The sequence below is a fragment of the Panthera pardus genome, unplaced genomic scaffold, assembly GCF_024362965.1.
Source record: "Panthera pardus isolate Hobbes unplaced genomic scaffold, ASM2436296v1 HiC_scaffold_27, whole genome shotgun sequence".
In the NCBI taxonomy this organism is placed as follows: Eukaryota; Metazoa; Chordata; class Mammalia; order Carnivora; family Felidae; genus Panthera; species Panthera pardus.
Genome location: NW_026526843.1, coordinates 64,881,057 through 64,902,453, shown reverse-complemented (window position 1 = coordinate 64,902,453; position 21,397 = coordinate 64,881,057). Strand labels below are relative to the sequence as shown.

Genomic DNA, 21,397 nt, shown 5'->3' with positions numbered 1-21,397 from the left:
AAACTTTTCATTTAGATTTTCCCTGGGAAAATCTTAATTCCAAAATAATGTAGGCTTTTGGCTTTAAGTATTGTTGGTTCTTAATTAATTGACACTCCTGTAGTGATAATTAGGTCATTCTGTCTTTATGCTTTTTTAAATTAAAAAAAAATTAAATGTTTATTTTTGAGAGAGAGAGGGGCAGAGCACGAGCAGGAGAGGGGCAGAGAGAGAGAGAGGGAAAACACAGAATCTGAAGCAGGCTTCAGGCTCTGAGCTGTCAGCACAGAGCCTGACATGGGGCTCGAACCCACGAGCCGTGAGATCATGACCTGAGCCAAAGTTGGACGCTTAGCTGACTGAACCACCCAGGTGCCCCTGTCTTTATGCTTTAATCAAACCAAAGGAGCAGTTTCAAGGAGGAAGGAACATGTGCCATTGGCTGCTGTGGAGAAAACAGAAATGTTGGTGTTCATTAATAGAAAGTGGTTCCTCTTTCTTTTGCTTTCTTTGCCCTTTTTCTATAGAAGGTAGGAATTAAGTTCATGGTTATTATAAAATGCTTGCCTGAAAGGGCAGGCCTTATATCTTAAATAAAAAATAAGGATCCATGACATAATTCACATGAGGGGATGGTAATTGGAACCTCTCTGTTCTCTGCATTTGGCTTTGAAGGTTCTGACAATATTGGGGGTTGTGTGTGGAGGGCCTTCTGTCATTGTGGTAGAGACTGGAGCTATTTAGGTTTCTGGTATTGAGGATTTCTAGTACATTTGTCTATTCTAGCACAAGGATACCATTACAGTTGACATTAATTGCATCGTGGATTTGTCAGGATTGGCTTCCCGGGCACTTGAATCTTGAGTTCTTTATATGTAGTTACCCTTCTTCTGGTTTTATGTTCTCCTATAAGGCTTGGACACATCCAGTTTCTGTCCCAGGGTTTCAGGAGATGGGCAGGAGGTAAGACTTTTTAGAGGAGTGTTACTGGGAGATCTAGGCTCTCCAAAGAAAAGGAATATTTTCTTCCCTTGCTCTTAAGAAACATTAACCTCCACAGAAGGGGTGGCTAGAGATGAATGTGCATACATACACAGTATTCATGAGGTTCCTGGACCCTCTGGTGCTATAGGCTGACAAAGTGCTGGCCCATTTAGCATTGATCATTTTAATGGCAGCAGGGTGTTGTGTTGTGATAACAGAACATGGAGCCTGGTGTTTCTCCCTGTTGTTCCTAATTCTTAATAATGTAATATTGACGAGAGAAAATGCATCGAAAACTGAGTACCACCTTTATTGTAGTAGGCTCTGGAAGCTCTGGGTGCTCAGAGGAATATCATATCTGGGTTTTGGAGGCTGTTCCTAGTAGTTCTGATGGATTCTTTCCTCTATACTGCACATTAAGATCATTAGGAGACTTTTTTTTTGAAAGCTGAGAATGTGAGTCTTGACCTCAGGGTCATGAGTTTGAGCCCCACACTGGGTCTAGAGATTACTGGATCCTACTTCAAACTCAGGAAATTGGTTCAGCCCCATCCATTCATTTATTTCCTCCTAAGAAGTTGCAGGCTTTATTTGCATTATGGTGAGCCTTTGATAAAAAGAAACCAACTTAATTTCAAAGTACTGAACAAGGCAGAGGAATTCCCAGTGGGCACTATTTTCAGAGTAACCAGAAGTATATTACTTCCAAGGGTGCCTGCCATGACTCTTGTCACTTGCTGTAGTTTTGCATCTCTCATAATACAGGCTGGACTAACTGAATGAGAATCAGAAGGCATACTTGAGCCTTTTGGTGGCGATCATGTGCCTAACCAAGGTTGGATACCTAGCAGCAAGCAGCCGAGCATGGGGATCTCTTTCTGCATCTAAAACTTGATAGGGGCCCCCTTCCTACCTCCATGAGCTCTACCCTTGCCTATTGCATTACTGACTTTTTGCCTAGTGTTCAGCTCCTTAAGCTAACAGCCAACACTAGATTCCTAGCAGTTTTTCAACTTATTCTTCTTTTGACTCTTAGATCAGACTTGTTGTGGAAGAGGGGTTGAATCAACTGCCATATAAAGAATGCATGGTGACCACCCCAACAGGTAACCAGGGCTGTTCCTCTCATATTCTCCTCATAAAAATTCTGAGAATAATGGGAAAATGGAAAAATAAGCAGTCTGAGTAAATCAGTAAATGAGGAGTATGACTAAATCAGTAAATGAGGAGTATGTAAAATGAGGAGTCTAGGTGAAGCCTAGACTGAGGTGGAGCCTAAGTTGTTCTTTTAAACAACTTAATAAACTCAGATACATTTAGTAAAGAAATTTATGTGGATGACTTTTTGTTAATGGCTTGATTGTCAATTCAAGTTAAAGGTTAATAAATATGCTTTAGCATGCAAGTGTTGCCTTTGATAACAGCCCATTGGGATAAACTAGCAGCTTATCTTCACATCTGTAGGGAAGCTGCTGGTGTTAATAAATGGGTGGGCTGGTTTGGTACTGAAACTCCAGGTGAAAGAATGAGAAGTAAAAAAGACAAAGAAAACGAAAAATGTTGAGAACTGGAGAGGGTACTTTGTTTTACTCTAATAGAACACAGCTGAACATCCCTATTTCAGGAATTTGAAATTCTGATTTTTTTCTTTAGTAAATAATGAAAACTGTTCTATTCAGAGGTTGACTTTATGAAAATTGGGGGCTGAGATTGTTGCATCATAATTGATACAAAATCAGTATGACACTAAGGGTTGAACATGTCTAGATAATGACTTCAGCCTTTGTCTTCTACTTTTTAAGGCAGAATTGAAGTTCAGGAAAAAGGATGGAATGAGTAGCCTCTCTGCTGTGGCTCACAGTGTGGTCTCAGTTTGAATTGATGGGGTTTATAGCACTCAGAGTGCAATGATTCCACTCTGAATTCAATTTGAGGAATGTGTATGTGAATATCATGCTATCATAAATCTTGTTCCTCCTCAGTAAAGTCTACCTCTCCCAATTATCCCCACAGGTTTCTTAGGAAGAATTAAGAAATAACTGAAAAATCAGGACTCTTCTCATTACTTTCACAAGGAGTCTAAGAGGTTATACAGAATGTCTAGACAAGGATTGCTCTGTACCCAACTGCTTTAAACTACAGGCACTTTATAAAATAAGTGGATTGCTCCAGTGATGAAAGATAAATTCTTTGGTTTTGTTCCCGAACAGGGTACAAGTATGAAGGAGTGAAATTTGAGAAGGGAAATTGTGGGGTCAGCATAATGAGAAGCGGTAGGTTTGCATATGTGTGATTTTTGTCTCTTTGCATGCATAGAAACAGTTTTTTTTTTTCCAGGAGAGAGGTGAGCTTGTCTGTCATAATTGCAGCCTGCCTTAACTTAAATCTCACCACTTGTGTTTTCTGTCCTCATGGTGCCTTGGATGATGGCCTCTGTATTACTGAATTTGACTTTAACTGCAGGGCATCTACTCCAGTGGCCTGCCCCCATGGGCAGGCCAGCTTTCAGAGAGATTCAGGGTAGGATGGGAGGATAGGATGATGAGATGATGCTGTCCTGGGGAGAACAGGGCAGTTTGAAGACTGACAGAATATGGCACAAATTCAGGCTTGCAGAGCTTCGAATACCTGACTGGAGAAATGTTTGTTCTGTTTTTGTTTGTTTGTTTTTATAGGGAACAGTCCTACCCTATCAGGAACTGGACTGAATGACTTATTCAATATTTTTAGTTTTATATTTGATGTGTATGTGACTATATGGCAAAAGCACTTAAATGTTATTAACTCTATGTATTTCCAAATTCTGGTCTTATAAATGGTGTATTTGTATTTGAGTCCAACTGATTACTCTTCTAAACCAGACTTTGTGCAACAAAACTACGTCTGTAATTAGAGCGTCTACCTGTTACATGGGGAGGATTATTTTTATTCAGCAACTTAACAAATAAATTAACTAATTTTTGCACAAGGTCCCATTGTTCCGTAGAAGCCTCACTTGCACTAGACAAATGAATTTTTTCTACATACAAGCATTGCCTTTTCTCTGGCTGTGAAGTTCTGTTTGTAAACAATTGAATACCTCAAGTAAAATAGAAGCTTTTAGCTCCCTTTTTTATATAAGGTAGCTTTTAAGCAATGATCGGATTTACAGAACAATGGTATTTAACCTTTTAAAACTGGTGAAGACAATGGAGATGGGCTTTAATGGCATTTTTTTCTTCTATTTTAGTCCAGTTCCTGCCCTAACATCAGTGGCATCTTCACACCCCTAGTACATAGCAGATGACCTTGGGGTAATGCATAGACAGGGTTATTTTTTAACCTTATTAGCTGTTGGTTGATTTTCCTATATATTAGAAACTGTTTTTATGTTTACAGTAGTGATAGAAAGTTTCCCCTTAAAATAAATGTAAATGAAAATAGTTAAAGAAAAATATTAAGTAAATAACAGTACAGGTAGAATTCTGGTATGGCCTCTAATCTTGAAGATGGTACGAGAATGATTGACTTTTGGCAAATACTTTCTAATGGAATTCAGACTCAAAATGACTCAGTGTTCAGAAACCAAGTGGGTAGTAGTAGCATTGGTTATGGTTCTTGGGGAAGGGGAAGAAGGGAACAGTATAGTTTTTCACTGTTTGCCAGCAAACTTCTGCCATTGAAGTCATTGCTGGGGCATAGTGATATCTCCTGATGGAGATATCTCCATCTCCTCCATCCAAGGAGGAGATATCTCCTCCATCCAAGGAGGAGATATCTCCTCCTTGGTCTGTAGCCCTCATTTCTTCCATAAATCTTTTATATATCTTTTCAGATGAAAATACCAGGTTTAGGTGGTTTAAAAGTCTTCCTTAAAATAATAAGAGTAAAATGGTCCTGATACTGGAAAAACTCAGGGAGCAGCCTAACAAAGCACTTTATTTGTTGAATTTCATGGAAGGGTGTGACATCTCTCAAACTTGAAAGCCAGCAATAAAGATAAGCTTATCCTACTTTCATTGGCCAGCCCTTAATCTGGCTTAATTGACCTACACTAAGTATAAAATATGAGCGCATTTGAAATGAAAGCTCTTAAGAAGAATTGCTCCCATTTTGGCAGTGTCCTTTTTGTATTAATTATAGTCACATGCTCTGCTTTGGCCTATTTTTGGACCTTATTTTTATCTCCCCCTACCCTTTTTTTCTTTTGAAAATTTTCCTTTTTTCAAGGTGAGGCAATGGAACAAGGTTTACGAGACTGCTGTCGATCTATACGAATTGGAAAGATCCTGATTCAGAGTGATGAGGAAACACAAAGAGCCAAAGTATATTATGCCAAATTCCCTCCAGACATTTACCGGAGAAAAGTTCTTCTGATGTATCCAATTCTCAGTGAGTGGCTGGAGTTTAATTTGTATACTTTGCTTAGGGTTTAAAGCAATTCCACTTAGTGACTGCCCTTTAGGTATCCTTATATAAAGGCAAAACCCTTTCTAAATATGTTTTTCTGTTGTATTTGGAGTTGCCCTGGGCAGTTTCACTGGGGAATTTTTATTGTGTAATAAGAGAATATATGTTATCTAAATTTTTTTAGCTCCAAAGAGCTTTTGTTTTAAAAGGAATACTCACACTGAAGCAAAGGACCTAATGAGGCAGAATATATAGAACACAGAAGGTCTATTGAAATATGTCCCTTCTCTAGCTCAGTGAGCATAACAGTGATTTTCTCAAGGATTTATCCTCTCTGGAAGTAATATTTTTTCTCCTATTGTATTGTTTCCTAAGCTTACTCAGATCACACACGACATTATCTCCTAGGGTTGGTGGTGGAGGGTGGGTGTCAAATTTGATATCTCTAATACTGAATGAATTTAGGGTTTGTTGTGCATTTGAAAATTGAAAAGTGTGTATGTCATGTCCATTATTGAAAATAATGTCATTGGTAAAGAAAAGGTACCTGCAAATGACGCTTTGCCTAGTGTCTTATGTTAGATTTCTAAACTGCCTTTAACTTCAAAGAAACTTCAAAGACGTTTTGAGATAAATGTTAAAGTTGCTAATGCATTTGGTTGTCATTTGATTTCAGGCACTGGAAATACTGTAATTGAAGCTGTAAAGGTTCTTATAGAACATGGAGTTCAACCCAGTGTTATTATCCTACTCAGCCTGTTCTCCACTCCTCATGGTGAGTTCAGCATGAGGCGGTAACTGGGCCTTCAGATGGTCAAGGGTTGCGTAAGTGTGTATCTGCCCAGAGTCTCGTCAGGAGAAAAAGTTCATTTGCTTCCACATTAAATCTAAATCTAATTTTGGTAGTTTATAACTTGTGTTAATAAGTTTTAAGCTGGGTGATAGGATATTTTACACCATTCTAATGTTCAAATTGATATGGAAGGTGATGAACTAATCCCTTTGAAGGGGATTGCGATTGTTTTTGTGGTAACATTGTTTGGGTAGAGCATGTGAATAGCTGAAATGTCCCTGTTTCTCCTGACTTCTCAGCCGAGCCTGAGAACTGCTCCCACACCACAATCAACTTGAAGATCTGGTTAGATCCTGTGGTCTTGCTGCAGTAAACTTTGCAACGTGAAGCAAAGATCAGAAGTTTTTTTTAAGTTCTATTTCTGCTCAAAGGGCATAATGGTAGAACTGTGTGTTTGTTCTCCATTTCCTCAGGAAAATAAACCTAATGTAAGGCCTTAGTTTTTTTAAACATACAATCTAGGACAATTGTGAAAGTGTCCTAAGAAAATAATCATACATGCATGTAGAAACTTAGCTTTCAGGATATTCATTGCAGAGTTATGTCTACTGTAAGGAAAAATTCGATAGTATATAAATGCCTTACAATAAAGAAGTGGTTAAGTAAATATATATTCAAAGGATGTAATATTATATAACTAAATCATGTTTTTGAAAAATATTTAATAACATCAAAACATCTACATGGTAAATGTTAAAAAGTAACTGCATTAGAATAATGTAAAATGTTATCACCAAGTTTAGAGACAATTAAGACAAATTACGACCATTATCACTACCACAATCAGACTTGGATTTAACATCGACCCTAATAAGTGTTTCCTTAGCATGAGAGGCTAGACAGATGCACAGTACTATTTCAAATTTAATTTCAAAATACACACTATATTAATAGTGGTTATCTTAGGATGGTGGGATTCTAAGTGCTTCATTTTATTTTTTAAGTTTTGTTTTTGGTATTTTTCAGATGTTTGACAATGAATTTGTATTTGTTTCATAATTGAAAGGAAAGAGAAATATGTGGCTTCTAGTTAGAGTGCTTCCTCATGGCCAAAGGTTCCAAGTCTTAGCCAACCCTGAAGAGGCTACAGCATATCTTGTTGGGAGGGCTGCTTTCAGTAGGCCATTGATTATTTTGCTGTTTCATAATAAAAACTTACTGGTAGTTCAAATGTTGATGGTGACAAAGGGCAATTTGCTTGGTCATCCATTTATATATAGCAGAGATGGCACTGTAAATGTTGAGATAACCAAATAATTATTGGGCTTTCTGCCTTTGGAAGTAGAAAAGTAACTGTATTAGTTCTAAGAGTATACATTAGAATAGTATACTATTCTTTGACATTGTAGATGAAAAAATCTTATTTAGTGACAGCATCATTATGGCTTTTTAGTTTGGCTAGGGTCCTAGCTAGACTCTTTCCATGCAACCCCCAAAGCTAGAGTCCTAACTTCTAAAAGCTAGCTCGCTCTGACATACCAAATAAGTTTTCACACTTGTTTCAGTGTTCCAATTGAGAAACCATCCATCATCTTATATATGATGTTGTTTCTGGAAAGGAGTATATATTCTTTCTATTCTAGCTGCCTTTAAAATGAAACAAAACAGGGGAACCTGGATGGCTCAGTTGGTTATGAATCCTACACTTGGTTTTGGCTCAGGTCATGATCTCACGGTTCATGGGTTTGAGCCCCATGTCAGGCTCCACGTGACATTGCAGAGACTGGTTGGGATTCTCTCTCTCTCTCTCTCTCTCTCTCTCTCTCTCTGCTTTCTCCTCTCTCTCTCAAAAATAAACATTTTTTTAAAAGAAAATAATTTAAAATGAAAACAAAACAAAGACTTCAGGGAGAAAGTTGCTATAACTGAATGTATTTGTAATATCTCGGATATAAAACAATTTGATTCTAAGAATTCATTAGTTACTGGGTGAGGGCATAGTGTGATGATTGTCAAAGCTTTCCAGGTATCAGACATATAAACTAAGAGATTAGCAAAGTCTGACTAGGAGGTCATTGCTTTCTGTCTTATCTCATTTTTTTAATGTTTATTTTTTTTGAGAGAGAGACAAACCGATAGGGGTGAGTGAGGGAGGGACTGAGAGAGATGGAGATACAGAATCTGAAGCAGGCTCTGGGCTCTGAGCTGTCAGCACAGAGCCTGACGGGGGGCTTGAACTCACAAGCCACAGGATCATGAGCTGAGCCAAAGTCAGACGCTTAACTGACTGAGCCACCCAGGCGCCCCTTCTGTCTTTATTATACTTAGTGGCTATAAAATTCCTGAATTCCAGCTAATGTTACCAAAAAGTCCTGCCATAACAGCAGTTTTCCTATTATGTTTTGAAGGTGCCAAATCAATCATTCAGGAGTTTCCAGAGATCACAATTTTAACTACTGAAGTTCATCCTGTTGCACCTACACATTTTGGACAGAAATATTTTGGGACAGACTGAGTTACCAAAGACAAATTAATTATCTTGTGTAATATTACAGTTAATGTTTTGAGTTTCTACCTGTTTTACGAATTCACTTGAAGAATGGCAAAGAAAATTATGCTTTATAATTTTTGGAAGTGGGTATAGTAAAAGTTATTTACTGTACTTTAATGTATTTGGTTGTTTCTTGACTGTTGGCACCAAATTCAACAATGCAGCACACACAACTCTTAGAAAATATTTTAATAATATTCTAATGCAAATTGATGATCCCTCAGTGCATTGACACTGTTTCTTAATTTTTGAACCTCTCAGTTTGGATGTTGTTTGAAGCCACAAATAAAACCCAATGGGATTCTGTTCTTTGGCCCACTCTACTTTACATTTTGTTTAGTTTGCTTTTAGTTCTAGGGAGATTTCATGTTTATGACTGTTGTCACCTTCTTCTCCTCTTTACTTCCAAGTACTATACATGCTGGTAACTTGGGCAGGGTGAAAAAAGAATGCCTCCTGGAATTTTACATTTCGTTAATATCCTCACTCAATTAGCAGACCAAGAATATGTAGTTAGCTCTTCAGTCAAGCCATTAATGTTCTCCATGGCTCAGTTCCCATCATGTGCATTGTTGGTAGGTGCCTTGCCAAGCGTAATGCAGTGAAGAGATGCTGGAGCATTTCCAGCAACTGGAAATATAACATTAATTTGCATAGATAGATTGAGCCAGGGATATCTGGATGCTGACAAGGGAGGGCTAATTACTGTTAATGTCATCAATGCCCTAGAAAGGAATTGGTGGTGATTTTTCTGAGGTATGGGGAAGAACAGTTTCTTGCTGAGTTTTATGGCCAGTAAGTTCATTAAAATGCTACGTTTTCAATTTGTATATTTCATATGATTTGGAAATGAGTTATTTTGCATGCCTGTCAACTGAAGATGTATTAAAATTAAAAACACCATATTTTAAAAATTCTCCAGTTATATATGTGTTCATATTTAGGCCTTGAAAAGGAAGATAAACTGTTATAGAAAACAATATTTGTGTTTGGAAACTTGCTTGTAAAATCCTGATTTCACTTTACATTGATAATAAACATTTTAACAGTGGTTCTGGCTGGTTACTTGAATAATTATATTCTCATTGCCCCATAGGCAGTTGTTGTGAGCCTCTGTTCTAAAATATCCAGAAAAGAGCAAAAGGAACCAAAGCTGATGAAAGTCAGCAAAGATTAGGGGGCAGGAGCAAAAGCTGGTGGACAATGGATTACATTTTCCCTATAGAGCCTAGGAATGCTAAAAGGACTTCACTATATTTTTCCCTTTATTTTTATTTTTTTAGTTTTTATTTAAATTCCAGTTAGTTAACAGAGTGTAATAATTAGTTTCAAGAATTTAGTGATTCATTGCTTACATCTAACACCCATGGCTCATCACAAGAAGTGCCCTCCGAATCCCCATCACCTATTTAACACATCCCCCACCCCACCTCCCCTCTACTAACCATCAGTTTGTTCTTTATACTTAAGAGTCTGTTTCCTTATTTGCCTATATTTTTCCCCCACTATGAACACTTGTTTCTTAAATTCCACATATAAGTGAAATAATATGGCATTTGTCTTCTCTGACTTTGCTTAGCTAATACTCTCCAGCTCTATCCATACCATTGCAAATGGCAAGATTTCATTCTGTTATGGCTGAATAATATTCCATTGTATGTATGTGTGTGTATGTGTGTGTGTGTATATATATATATATATATATATACATAAATACATATATACATACCACAATTTGTTTATCCATTCATGAATCAATGGACATTGGGACTCTTTCCAGAATTTGGCTATTGTTGATAATGCTGCTATAAACATTGGGGTGCATGTACCACTTTGAACCTGTATTTTTGTATCCTTTGAGAAAATACTTAGTAGTGTAGTTGCTGGGTCATAGGGTAGTCCTAATTTTAATTTTTTGAGGAACCCCCATACTGTTTTCCAGAGTGGCTGCACCAGTTTGCATTCCTACCAACAGTGCTAAAGGGTTCCCCTTTCTCCACATCTTCACCAACATCTGTTGTTTCCTGAGTTGTTAATTTTAGCCATTCTGACAGGTGTGAGGTAGTATCTCATTGTGGTTTTGATTTGTATTTCCCTGGTGATGAGTGATGTTGAGCATCTCTTCGTGTGTCTGTTAGCTATCTGGATGTCTTCTTTGGAAAATGTCTACTCATGTCTTCTGCCCATTGCTTAACTGTTGTTTTTCAGATGTTGAGTTTCATAAATTCTTTATAGATTTTGGATACTAACCCTTTATCCCATATGTCATTTGCAAATGTCTTCTCTCATTTTGTCAGTTGCCTTTTAGTTTTATTTACTGTGCAGAAGATTTTTTATCTTAATGAGGTCCCAGTACTTCATTTTTGCCTTTATTTCCCTTGCTTCCAGAGACATATATAGTAAGAAGCTGCTGTGGCTGGGGTCAAAGAGGTTGCTGCCTGTGTTCTGTAGGATTTTGGTGGTTTCCTGTCTCACATTTAGGTCTTTCATCCATTTTGAGTTTATTTTTATTTATTTATTTATTTTATTTTATTATTTTTAAAAATTTTTTTAACATTTATTTATTTTTTTTTTAATTTTTTTTTTATTTTTTTTTTATTTATTTTTTTTATTTTTTAATATATGAAATTTACTGTCAAATTGGTTTCCATACAACACCCAGTGCTCATCCCAAAAGGTGCCCTCCTCAATACCCATCACCCACCCTGCCCTCCCTCCCACCCCCCATCAACCCTCAGTTTGTTCTCAGTTTTTAACAGTCTCTTATGCTTTGGCTCTCTCCCACTCTAACCTCTTTTTTTTTTTTTTTTTTTCCTTCCCCTCCCCCATGGGTTTCTGTTATGTTTCTCAGGATCCACATAAGAGTGAAACCATATGGTATCTGTCTTTCTCTGTATGGCTTATTTCACTTAGCATCACACTCTCCAGTTCCATCCATGTTGCTACAAAAGGCCATATTTCATTTTTTCTCATTGCCACGTAGTATTCCATTGTGTATATAAACCACAATTTCTTTATCCATTCATCAGTTGATGGACATTTAGGCTCTTTCCATAATTTGGCTATTGTTGAGAGTGCCGCTATAAACATTGGGGTACAGGTGCCCCTATGCATCAGTACTCCTGTATCCCTTGGATAAATTCCTAGCAGTGCTATTGCTGGGTCATAGGGTAGGTCTATTTTTAATTTTCTGAGGAACCTCCACACTGCTTTCCAGAGCGGCTGCACCAATTTGCATTCCCACCAACAGTGCAAGAGGGTTCTTGTTTCTCCACATCCTCTCCAGCATCTATAGTCTCCTGATTTCTTCATTTTGGCCACTCTGACTGGCGTGAGGTGATATCTGAGTGTGGTTTTGATTTGTATTTCCCTGATAAGGAGCGACGTTGAACATCTTTTCATGTGCCTGTTGGCCATCCGGATGTCTTCTTTAGAGAAGTGTCTATTCATGTTTTCTGCCCATTTCTTCACTGGGTTATTTGTTTTTCGGGTGTGGAGTTTGATGAGCTCTTTATAGATTTTGGATACTAGCCCTTTGTCCGATGTGTCATTTGCAAATATCTTTTCCCATTCCGTTGGTTGCCTTTTAGTTTTGTTGGTTGTTTCCTTTGCTGTGCAGAAGCTTTTTATCTTCATAAGGTCCCAGTAATTCACTTTTGCTTTTAATTCCCTTGCCTTTGGGGATGTGCCGAGTAAGAGATTGCTACGGCTGAGGTCAGAGAGGTCTTTTCCTGCTTTCTCCTCTAAGGTTTTGATGGTTTCCTGTGTCACATTCAGGTCCTTTATCCATTTTGAGTTTATTTTTGTGAATGGTGTGAGAAAGTGGTCTAGTTTCAACCTTCTGCATGTTGCTGTCCAGTTCTCCCAGCACCATTTGTTAAAGAGACTGTCTTTTTTCCATTGGATGTTCTTTCCTGCTTTGTCAAAGATGAGTTGGCCATACGTTTGTGGGTCTAGTTCTGGGGTTTCTATTCTATTCCATTGGTCTATGTGTCTGTTTTTGTGCCAATACCATGCTGACTTGATGATGACAGCTTTGTAGTAGAGGCTAAAGTCTGGGATTGTGATGCCTCCTGCTTTGGTCTTCTTCTTCAAAATTACTTTGGCTATTCGGGGCCTTTTGTGGTTCCATATGAATTTTAGGATTGCTTGTTCTAGTTTCGAGAAGAATGCTGGTGCAATTTTGATTGGGATTGCATTGAATGTGTAGATAGCTTTGGGTAGTATTGACATTTTGACAATATTTATTCTTCCAATCCACGAGCAGGGAATGTCTTTCCATTTCTTTATATCTTCTTCAATTACCTGCATTAGCTTTCTATAGTTTTCAGCATACAGATCTTTTACATCTTTGGTTAGATTTATTCCTAGGTATTTTATGCTTCTTGGTGCAATTGTGAATGGGATCAGTTTCTTCATTTGTCTTTCTGTTGCTTCATTGTTAGTGTATAAGAATGCAACTGATTTCTGCACATTGATTTTGTATCCTGCAACTTTGCTGAATTCATGTATCAGTTCTAGCAGACTTTTGGTGGAGTCTATCGGATTTTCCATGTATAATATCATGTCATCTGCAAAAAGCGAAAGCTTGACTTCATCTTTGCCAATTTTGATGCCTTTGATTTCCTTTTGTTGTCTGATTGCTGATGCCAGAACTTCCAGCACTATATTAAACAACAGCGGTGACAGTGGGCATCCCTGTCGTGTTCCTGATCTCAGGGAAAAAGCTCTCAGTTTTTCCCCGTTGAGGATGATGTTAGCTGTGGGCTTTTCATAAATGGCCTTTATGATCTTTAAGTATGTTCCTTCTATCCCAACTTTCTCAAGGGTTTTTATTAAGAAAGGGTGCTGGATTTTGTCAAAGGCCTTTTCTGCATCGATTGACAGGATCATATGGTTCTTCTCTTTTTTTTTGTTAATGTGATGTATCACGTTGATCGATTTGCGAATGTTGAACCAGCCCTGCATCCCAGGAATGAATCCCACTTGATCATGGTGAATAATTCTTTTTATATGCTGTTGAATTCGATTTGCTAGTATCTTATTAAGAATTTTTGCATCCATATTCATCAGGGATATTGGCCTGTAGTTCTCTTTTTTTACTGGGTCTCTGTCTGGTTTAGGAATCAAAGTAATACTGGCTTCATAGAATGAGTCTGGAAGTTTTCCTTCCCTTTCTATTTCTTGGAATAGCTTGAAAAGGATAGGTATTATCTCTGCTTTAAATGTCTGGTAGAACTCCCCTGGGAAGCCATCTGGTCCTGGACTCTTATTTGTTGGGAGATTTTTGATAACCGATTCAATTTCTTCGCTGGTTATAGGTCTGTTCAAGCTTTCTATTTCCTCCTGATTGAGTTTTGGAAGAGTGTGGGTGTTTAGAAATTTGTCCATTTCTTCCAGGTTGTCCAATTTGCTGGCATATAATTTTTCATAGTATTCCCTGATAATTGTTTGTATCTCTGAGGGATTGGTTGTAATCATTCCATTTTCATTCATGATTTTATCTATTTGGGTCATCTCCCTTTTCTTTTTGAGAAGCCTGGCTAGAGGTTTGTCAATTTTGTTTATTTTTTCAAAAAACCAACTCTTGGTTTCGTTGATCTGCTCTACAGTTTTTTTAGATTCTATATTGTTTATTTCTGCTCTGATCTTTATTATTTCTCTTCTTCTGCTGGGTTTAGGCTGCCTTTGCTGTTCTGCTTCTATTTCCTTTAGGTGTGCTGTTAGATTTTGTATTTGGGATTTTTCTTGTTTCTTGAGATAGGCCTGGATTGCAATGTATTTTCCTCTCAGGACTGCCTTCGCTGCATCCCAAAGCGTTTGGATTGTTGTCTTTTCATTTTCGTTTGTTTCCATGTATATTTTAATTTCTTCTCTAATTGCCTGGTTGACCCACTCATTCGTTAGTAGGGTGTTCTTTAACCTCCATGCTTTTGGAGGTTTTCCAGACTTTTTCCTGTGGTTGATTTCAAGCTTCATAGCATTGTGGTCTGAAAGTATGCATGGTATAATTTCAATTCTTGTAAACTTATGAAGGGCTGTTTTGTGACCCAGTATATGATCTATCTTGGAGAATGTTCCATGTGCACTCGAGAAGAAAGTATATTCTGTTGCTTTGGGATGCAGAGTTCTAAATATATCTGTCAAGTCCATCTGATCCAATGTATCATTCAGGGCCCTTGTTTCTTTATTGACTGTGTGTCTAGATGATCTATCCCTTTCTGTAAGTGGGGTGTTAAAGTCCCCTGCAATGACCACATTCTTATCAATAAGGTTGCTTATGTTTATGAGTAATTGTTTTATATATCTGGGGGCTCGGGTATTTGGCGCATAGACATTTATAATAGTTAGCTCTTCCTGGTGGATAGACCCTGTGATTATTATATAATGCCCTTCTTCATCTCTTGTTACAGCCTTTAATTTAAAGTCTAGTTTGTCTGATATAAGTATGGCTACTCCAGCTTTCTTTTGGCTTCCAGGAGCATGATAGATAGTTCTCCATCCCCTTACTCTCAATCTAAAGGTGTCCTCAGATCTAAAATGAGTCTCTTGTAGACAGCAAATAGATGGGTCTTGTTTTTTTATCCATTCTGATACCCTATGTCTTTTAGTTGGCGCATTTAATCCATTTACATTCAGTGTTATTATAGAAAGATATGGGTTTAGAGTCATTGTGATGTCTGTATGTTTTATGCTTGTAGTGATGTCTCTGGTACTTTGTCTCACAGGATCCCCCTTAGGATCTCTTGTAGGGCTGGTTTCGTGGTGACAAATTCCTTCAGTTTTTGTTTGTTTGGGAAGACCTTTATCTCTCCTTCTATTCTAAATGACAGACTTGCTGGATAAAGGATTCTCGGCTGCATATTTTTTCTGTTTAGCACACTGTAGATATCGTGCCAAGCCTTTCTGGCCTGCCAAGTTTCAAAGGAGAGATCAGTCACGAGTCTTATAGGTCTCCCTTTATATGTGAGGGCACGTTTATCCCTTGCTGCTTTCAGAATTTTCTCTTTATCCTTGTATTTTGCCAGTTTCACTATGATATGTCGTGCAGAAGATCGATTCAAGTTCTGTCTGAAGGGAGTTCTCTGTGCCTCTTGGATTTCAATGCCTTTTTCCTTCCCCAGTTCAGGGAAGTTCTCAGCTATAATTTGTTCAAGTACCCCTTCAGCACCTTTCCCTCTCTCTTCCTCCTCTGGGATACCAATTATGCGTATATTATTTCTTTTTAGTGTATCACTTAGTTCTCTAATTTTCCCCTCATACTCCTGGATTTTTTTATCTCTCTTTCTTTCAGCTTCCTCTTTCTCCATAACTTTATCTTCTAGTTCACCTATTCTCTCCTCTGCCTCTTCAAGCCGAGCCATCGTGGATTCCATTTTGTTTTGCATTTCGTTTAAAGCGTTTTTCATCTCCTCGTGACTGTTCCTTAGTCCCTTGATCTTTGTGGCAAGAGATTCTCTGCTGTCCTGTATACTGTTTTCAAGCCCAGCGATTAATTTTATGACTATTATTCTAAATTCACTTTCTGTTATATTATTTAAATCCTTTTTGATCAGTTCATTAGCTGTTGTTATTTCCTGGAGATTCTTCTGAGGGGAATTCTTCCGTTTGGTCATTTTGGAGAGTCTCTTGCGTGGTGAGGACCTGCAGTGCACTTCCCCTGTGCTGTGGTGTATAACTGGAGTTAGTGGGCGGGGCCGCAGTCCGACCCGATGTCTGCCCCCAGCCCACTGCTGGGGCCACAGTCAGACTGGTGTGTGCCTTCTCTTCCCCTCTCCTAGGGGCGGGATTCACTGTGGGGTGGCGTGGCCCGTCTGGGCTACTTGCACACTGCCAGGCTTGTGGTGCTGGGGATCTGGCGTATTAGCTGGGGTGGGTAGGCAAGGTGCACGGGGGCGGGAGGGGCAGGCTTAGCTCCATTCTCCTTAGGTGATCCACTTCAGGAGGGGCCCTGTGGCAGCGGGAGGGAGTCAGATCCGCTGCCGGAGGTTTGGCTCCGCAGAAGCACAGAGTTGGGTGTTTGCGCGGAGCGAGCAAGTTCCCAGGCAGGAACTGGTTCCCTTTGGGATTTTGGCTGGGGGATGGGCGGGGGAGATGGCGCTGGCGCCTTTGTTCCCCGCCAAGCTGAGCTCTGCCGTCCGGGGGCTCAGCAGCTCTCCCTCCCTTTGTCCTCCAGCCTTCCCGCTTTCCGAGCAGAGCTGTTAACTTATGACCTCCCAGACGCTAAGTCGCGCTTGCTGTCGGAACACAGTCCGTCCGGCCCCTCCGCTTTTGCCAGCCAGACTCGGGGGCTCTGCTTGGCCGGCGAGCCGCCCCTCCGCCCCGGCTCCCTCCCGCCAGTCCGTGGAGCGCGCACCGCCTCGCCGCCCTTCCTACCCTCTTCCGTGGGCCTCTAGTCTGCGCTTGACTCCGGAGACTCCCTTCTGCTAATCCTCTGGCAGTTTTCTGGGTTCTTTAGGCAGGTGTAGGTGGAATCTAAGTGATCGGCAGGACGCGTTGTGAGCCCCGCGTCCTCCTACGCCGCCATCTTCCGGAACCTCCTCATCTAGTCAACATTTATTTATTTTTGAGACAGAGAGAGACAGAGCATGAACGGGGGAGGGTCAGAGAGAGAGGGAGACACAGAATCTGAAACGGGCTCCAGGCTCTGAGCAGTCAGCACAGAGCCCGACGCGGGGCTCGAACTCACGGACCGCGAGATCGTGACCTGAGCCGAAGTCGGACGCTTAACCGACTGAGCCACCCAGGCGCCCCTATTTTTTAAAAATTTACATCCAAACTAGTTAGCAAATAGTGCAACAATGATTTCAGGAGTAGATTCCTTAGTGCCCCTTAGCCATTTAGCCCATCCCCCCTCCCACAACCCCTCCAGTAACCCTCACTTTGGTCTCCATATATTTATGAGTCTCTTCTGTTTTGTCCCCTTCTCTGTTTTTATATTATTTTTGTTTCCCTCCCCTTATATTCATCTGTTTTGTCTCTTAAAGTCCTCATGTGAGTGAAGTCATATGATATTTGTCTTTCTCTGAGTGACTAATTTCACTTAGCATAATATTCTGCAGTTCCATCCACGTAGATGCAAATGGAAAGATGTCATTCTTTTTGATTGCCGAGTAATACTTCATTGTGTGTATATATACCACATCTTGAGCCATTCATCCATTGATGGACATTTGGGCTTTTTCCATACTTTGGCTATTGTTGACAGTGCTGCTATACACATTGGAGTGCATGTGTCCTTTCAAAACAGCACACCTGTATCCCTTGGATAAATGCCTAGTAGTGCAATTGCTGGGTCGTAGGATAGTTCTATTTTTAGTTTTTTGAGGAACCTCCATACTGTTCTCCAGAGTGGCTGCACCAGCTTGCATTCCCACCAACAATGCAAAAGAGATAGTCTTTTTCCGCATCCTCGCAAACATCTGTTGTTGCCTGAGTTGTTAATGTTAACCATTCTGATAGGTGTAAGGTGGTATCTCTTTGTGGTTTTGATTTGTTTTTCCCTGATGATGGGTGAAGTTGAGCATTTTTTCATGTGTCAGTTGGCCATCTGAATGTCTTCCTTGGAGAAGTGTCTATTCATGTCTTTTGCCCATTTCTTCACTAGATTGTTTGTTTTTTGGGTGTTGAGTTTGATAAGTTCTTGATAGATTTTGGATACTAACCCTTTATCTGATATGTCATTTGCAAATATCTTCTCCAATTCTCTAGGTTGCCTTTTAGTTTTCTTGATTGTTTCCTTTGCTGTGAAGAAGGTTTTTATTTAATGATGTCCCAATAGTTCATGTTTGCTTTTGTTTCCCTTGCCTCCACAGATGTGTTGAGTAAGAAATTGCTGTGGCGGAAGATCAAAGAGGTTTTTGCCTGCTGTACCCTCGAGGATTTTGATGGCTTCCTGTCTTACATGGAGGTCTTTCATCCATTTTGAATTTATTTTTGTGTGTGGTGTAAGAAAGTGGTCCAGGTTCATTCTTCTGCGTGTTGCTGTCCAGTCTTCGCAGCACCACTTGCTGAAGAGACTGTCTTTATTCCATTGGCTAGTCTTTCCTGCTTTGTCAAAGATTAGTTGGCCATATGTTTGTGGGTCCATTTCTGGGTTCTCTATTCTGTTCCATTGATTTGAGTGTCTGTTCTTGTGCCAGTACCATACTCTCTGGATGATTACAGCTTTGTAGTATAGCTTGAAGTCTGGGATTGTGGTGCCTCCTGCTTTGGTTTGCTTTTTCAAGATTGCTTTGGCTATTCGGGATCTTTTCTGGTTCCATACAAATTTTAGGACTGTTTGTTCTAGCTCTGTGAAGAATGCTGGTGTTACTTTGATAGGGATTACATTGAATGTGTAGATTGCTTTGGGTAGTATCGACATTTTCACAATATTTGTTCTTCCTATCCAGGAACATGAAATCTTTTTTCCATTTTTTGTGTCTTCTTCAATTTCTTTCATAAGCTTTCTATAGTTGTCAGTGTATAGACAACTCTTTGGTTAGATTTATTCCTAGGTATTTTACGTTTTTTTGTGCAACTGTAAATGGGATCAATTCCTTGATTTCTCTTTCTGTCGCTTCATTGTTGGTGTATAGGAATGGAACCGATTTCTGTGCATTGATTTTATATCCTGCAACTTTGCTGAATTCATGAATCAATTCTAGCAGTTTTTTGGTGGAATTTTTTGGGTTTTCCATATAGAGTATCATGTCATCTGCGAAGAGTGAAAGTTTGACTTCCTCCTGGCTGATTTGGATGCCTTTTATTTTTTTGTGTTGTCTGATTGCAGAGGCTAAGACTTCCAATATTATGTTGAATAACAGTGGCGAGAGTGGACATCCCTGTTTGTTTCCTCACCTTAGGGGGAAAGCTCTCAGTTTTTCCCATTAAGGATGATATTAGCATTGGGTCATTCATATATGGCTTTTGTATCTCGAGATATGCTCCTTCTATCCCTACTTTCTTGAGGGTTTTTATCAAGAAAGGAGGCTGTATTTTGTCAAATTCTTTCTCTGCATCTATTGAGAGGATCATATGGTTCTTGTCCTTTCTTTTATTAATGTGATGAATCACGTTAATTGTTTTGCAAATATTGAACCAGCCCTGCATCCCAGGTATAAATCCCACTTGGTCGTGGTGAATAATTTTTTTTTAATGTATTGTTGGAGCCAGTTGGCTAATATTTTGTTGAGGATTTTTGCATCCATGTTCATCAGGGAAATTGGTCTATAGTTCTCCTTTTTAGTGGGGTCTCTGTCTGGTTTTGGAATCAAGGTAATGCTGGCTTCATAGAGAGTTTGGAGGTTTTCCTTCCATTTCTATTTTTGGAACAGCGTCTAGAGAATAGGTGTTAACTCTTCCTTAAATGTTTGGTAGAATTCCCCTGGAAAGCCATCTGGCACTGGACTCTTGTGTTTTGGGAGATTTTTGATTACTAATTCGTTTTCCTTACTGGTTATGGGTCTGTTCAAATTTTCCATTTCTTCCTGTTTCAGTTTTTGTAGGGTATATGTTTCTAGGAATTTGTCCATTTCTTCCAGATTGCCCATTTTGTTAGCATATAATTGCTTATAATCTCTTATTATTGTTTTTATTTCTGTTGTGTTGGTTGTGATCTCTCCTCTTTCATTGTTGATTTTATTTATTTGGGTCCTTTCCTGTTTCTTCTTGATCAAACTGGCTAGTGGTTTATCAATTTTGTTAATTCTTTCAAAGAACCAGCTTCTGGTTTCATTGATCTGTTCTACTCTTTTTTTGGTTTTGATAGCATTAATTTCTGCTCCAACCTTTACTATTTCCTGTCTTCTGCTGGTTTGGGGTTTTATTTGCTGTTCTTTTTGCAGCTCCTTAAGGCATAAGGTTAGGTTGTGTATCTGAGATCTTTCTTCCTTCTTTAGAAAGGCCTGGATTGCTATACAGTTTACTCTTATGACCGCCTTTGCTGTGTCCCAGAGGTTTTGGGTTGTAGTGTTATCATTTTGATTAGCTTCCATATACTTTTTAATTTCCTCTTTAACTGCTTGGTTAGCCCATTCATTCTTTAGTAGGATGTTCTTCAATCTCCAAGTATTTGTTATCTTTCCACATTTTTTCTTGTGGTTGATTTGGAGTTTTGTAGTGTTGTGGTCTGAAAATATACACAGTATGATCTCGATCTTTTTGTACTTAGGGCTGATTTGTATCACAGTATATGGTCTATTCTGGAGAATGTTCCATGTGCACTGGAGAAGAATGTATATTCTGTTGCTTTAGGATGAAATGTTCTGAATATATCTGTTAAGTCCATCTGGTCCAGTGTGTCATTCAAAGCCATTGTTTCCTTGTTGATATTTTGATTCGATGATCTGTCCATTGCTCTGAGTGGGGTGTTGAAGTCTCCTACTATTATGGCATTACTATTGATGAGTTTCTTTATGCTTGTGATTAATTGATTTATATATTTGGGTGCTGTCACACTTGGCGCATAAATGTTTACAATTGTTAGGTCTTCTTGGTGGATAGACCCCTTGATCATGATATAATGTCCTTCTGCCTCTCTTGATACAGTCTTTATTTTAAATTCTAGATTGTCTGATATAAGTATGGCTACTCTGGGTTTGTTTTGTTGGCCATTAGCATGATAGATGGTTCTCCATCCCTATTTTCAATCTGAAGGTGCCTTTATGTCTAAAGTGGGTCTCCTGTAAACAGCATATAGATAGATCTTGTTTTCTGAT

General features: G+C 39.1%; 1 protein-coding gene across 6 annotated transcripts in view; it reads left to right on the top strand.

Annotated features, from left to right (window-relative positions):
• UPRT (uracil phosphoribosyltransferase homolog) overlaps positions 1-21,397 on the top strand; it is a 210,015-nt gene that overhangs the window by 19,994 nt on the left and 168,624 nt on the right. For 4 of the 6 annotated variants that reach the window (XR_008418216.1, XR_008418217.1, XR_008418215.1 and 1 more), the window contains exons 3-6: positions 2,000-2,069; positions 3,174-3,236; positions 5,173-5,334; positions 6,029-6,127. Coding sequence is in view for 3 of the 6 variants with exons in the window: in XM_053891481.1 (XP_053747456.1) it covers positions 2,000-2,069; positions 3,174-3,236; positions 5,173-5,334; positions 6,029-6,127 (394 nt within the window). In the remaining 3 variants the exon portion in view is untranslated. Of the gene's footprint in view, positions 1-1,999; positions 2,070-3,173; positions 3,237-5,172; positions 5,335-6,028; positions 6,128-8,553; positions 9,748-21,397 lie in introns of those variants that run through there. The other 2 variants (XM_019438187.2, XM_019438188.2) reach the window with 2 other exon arrangements.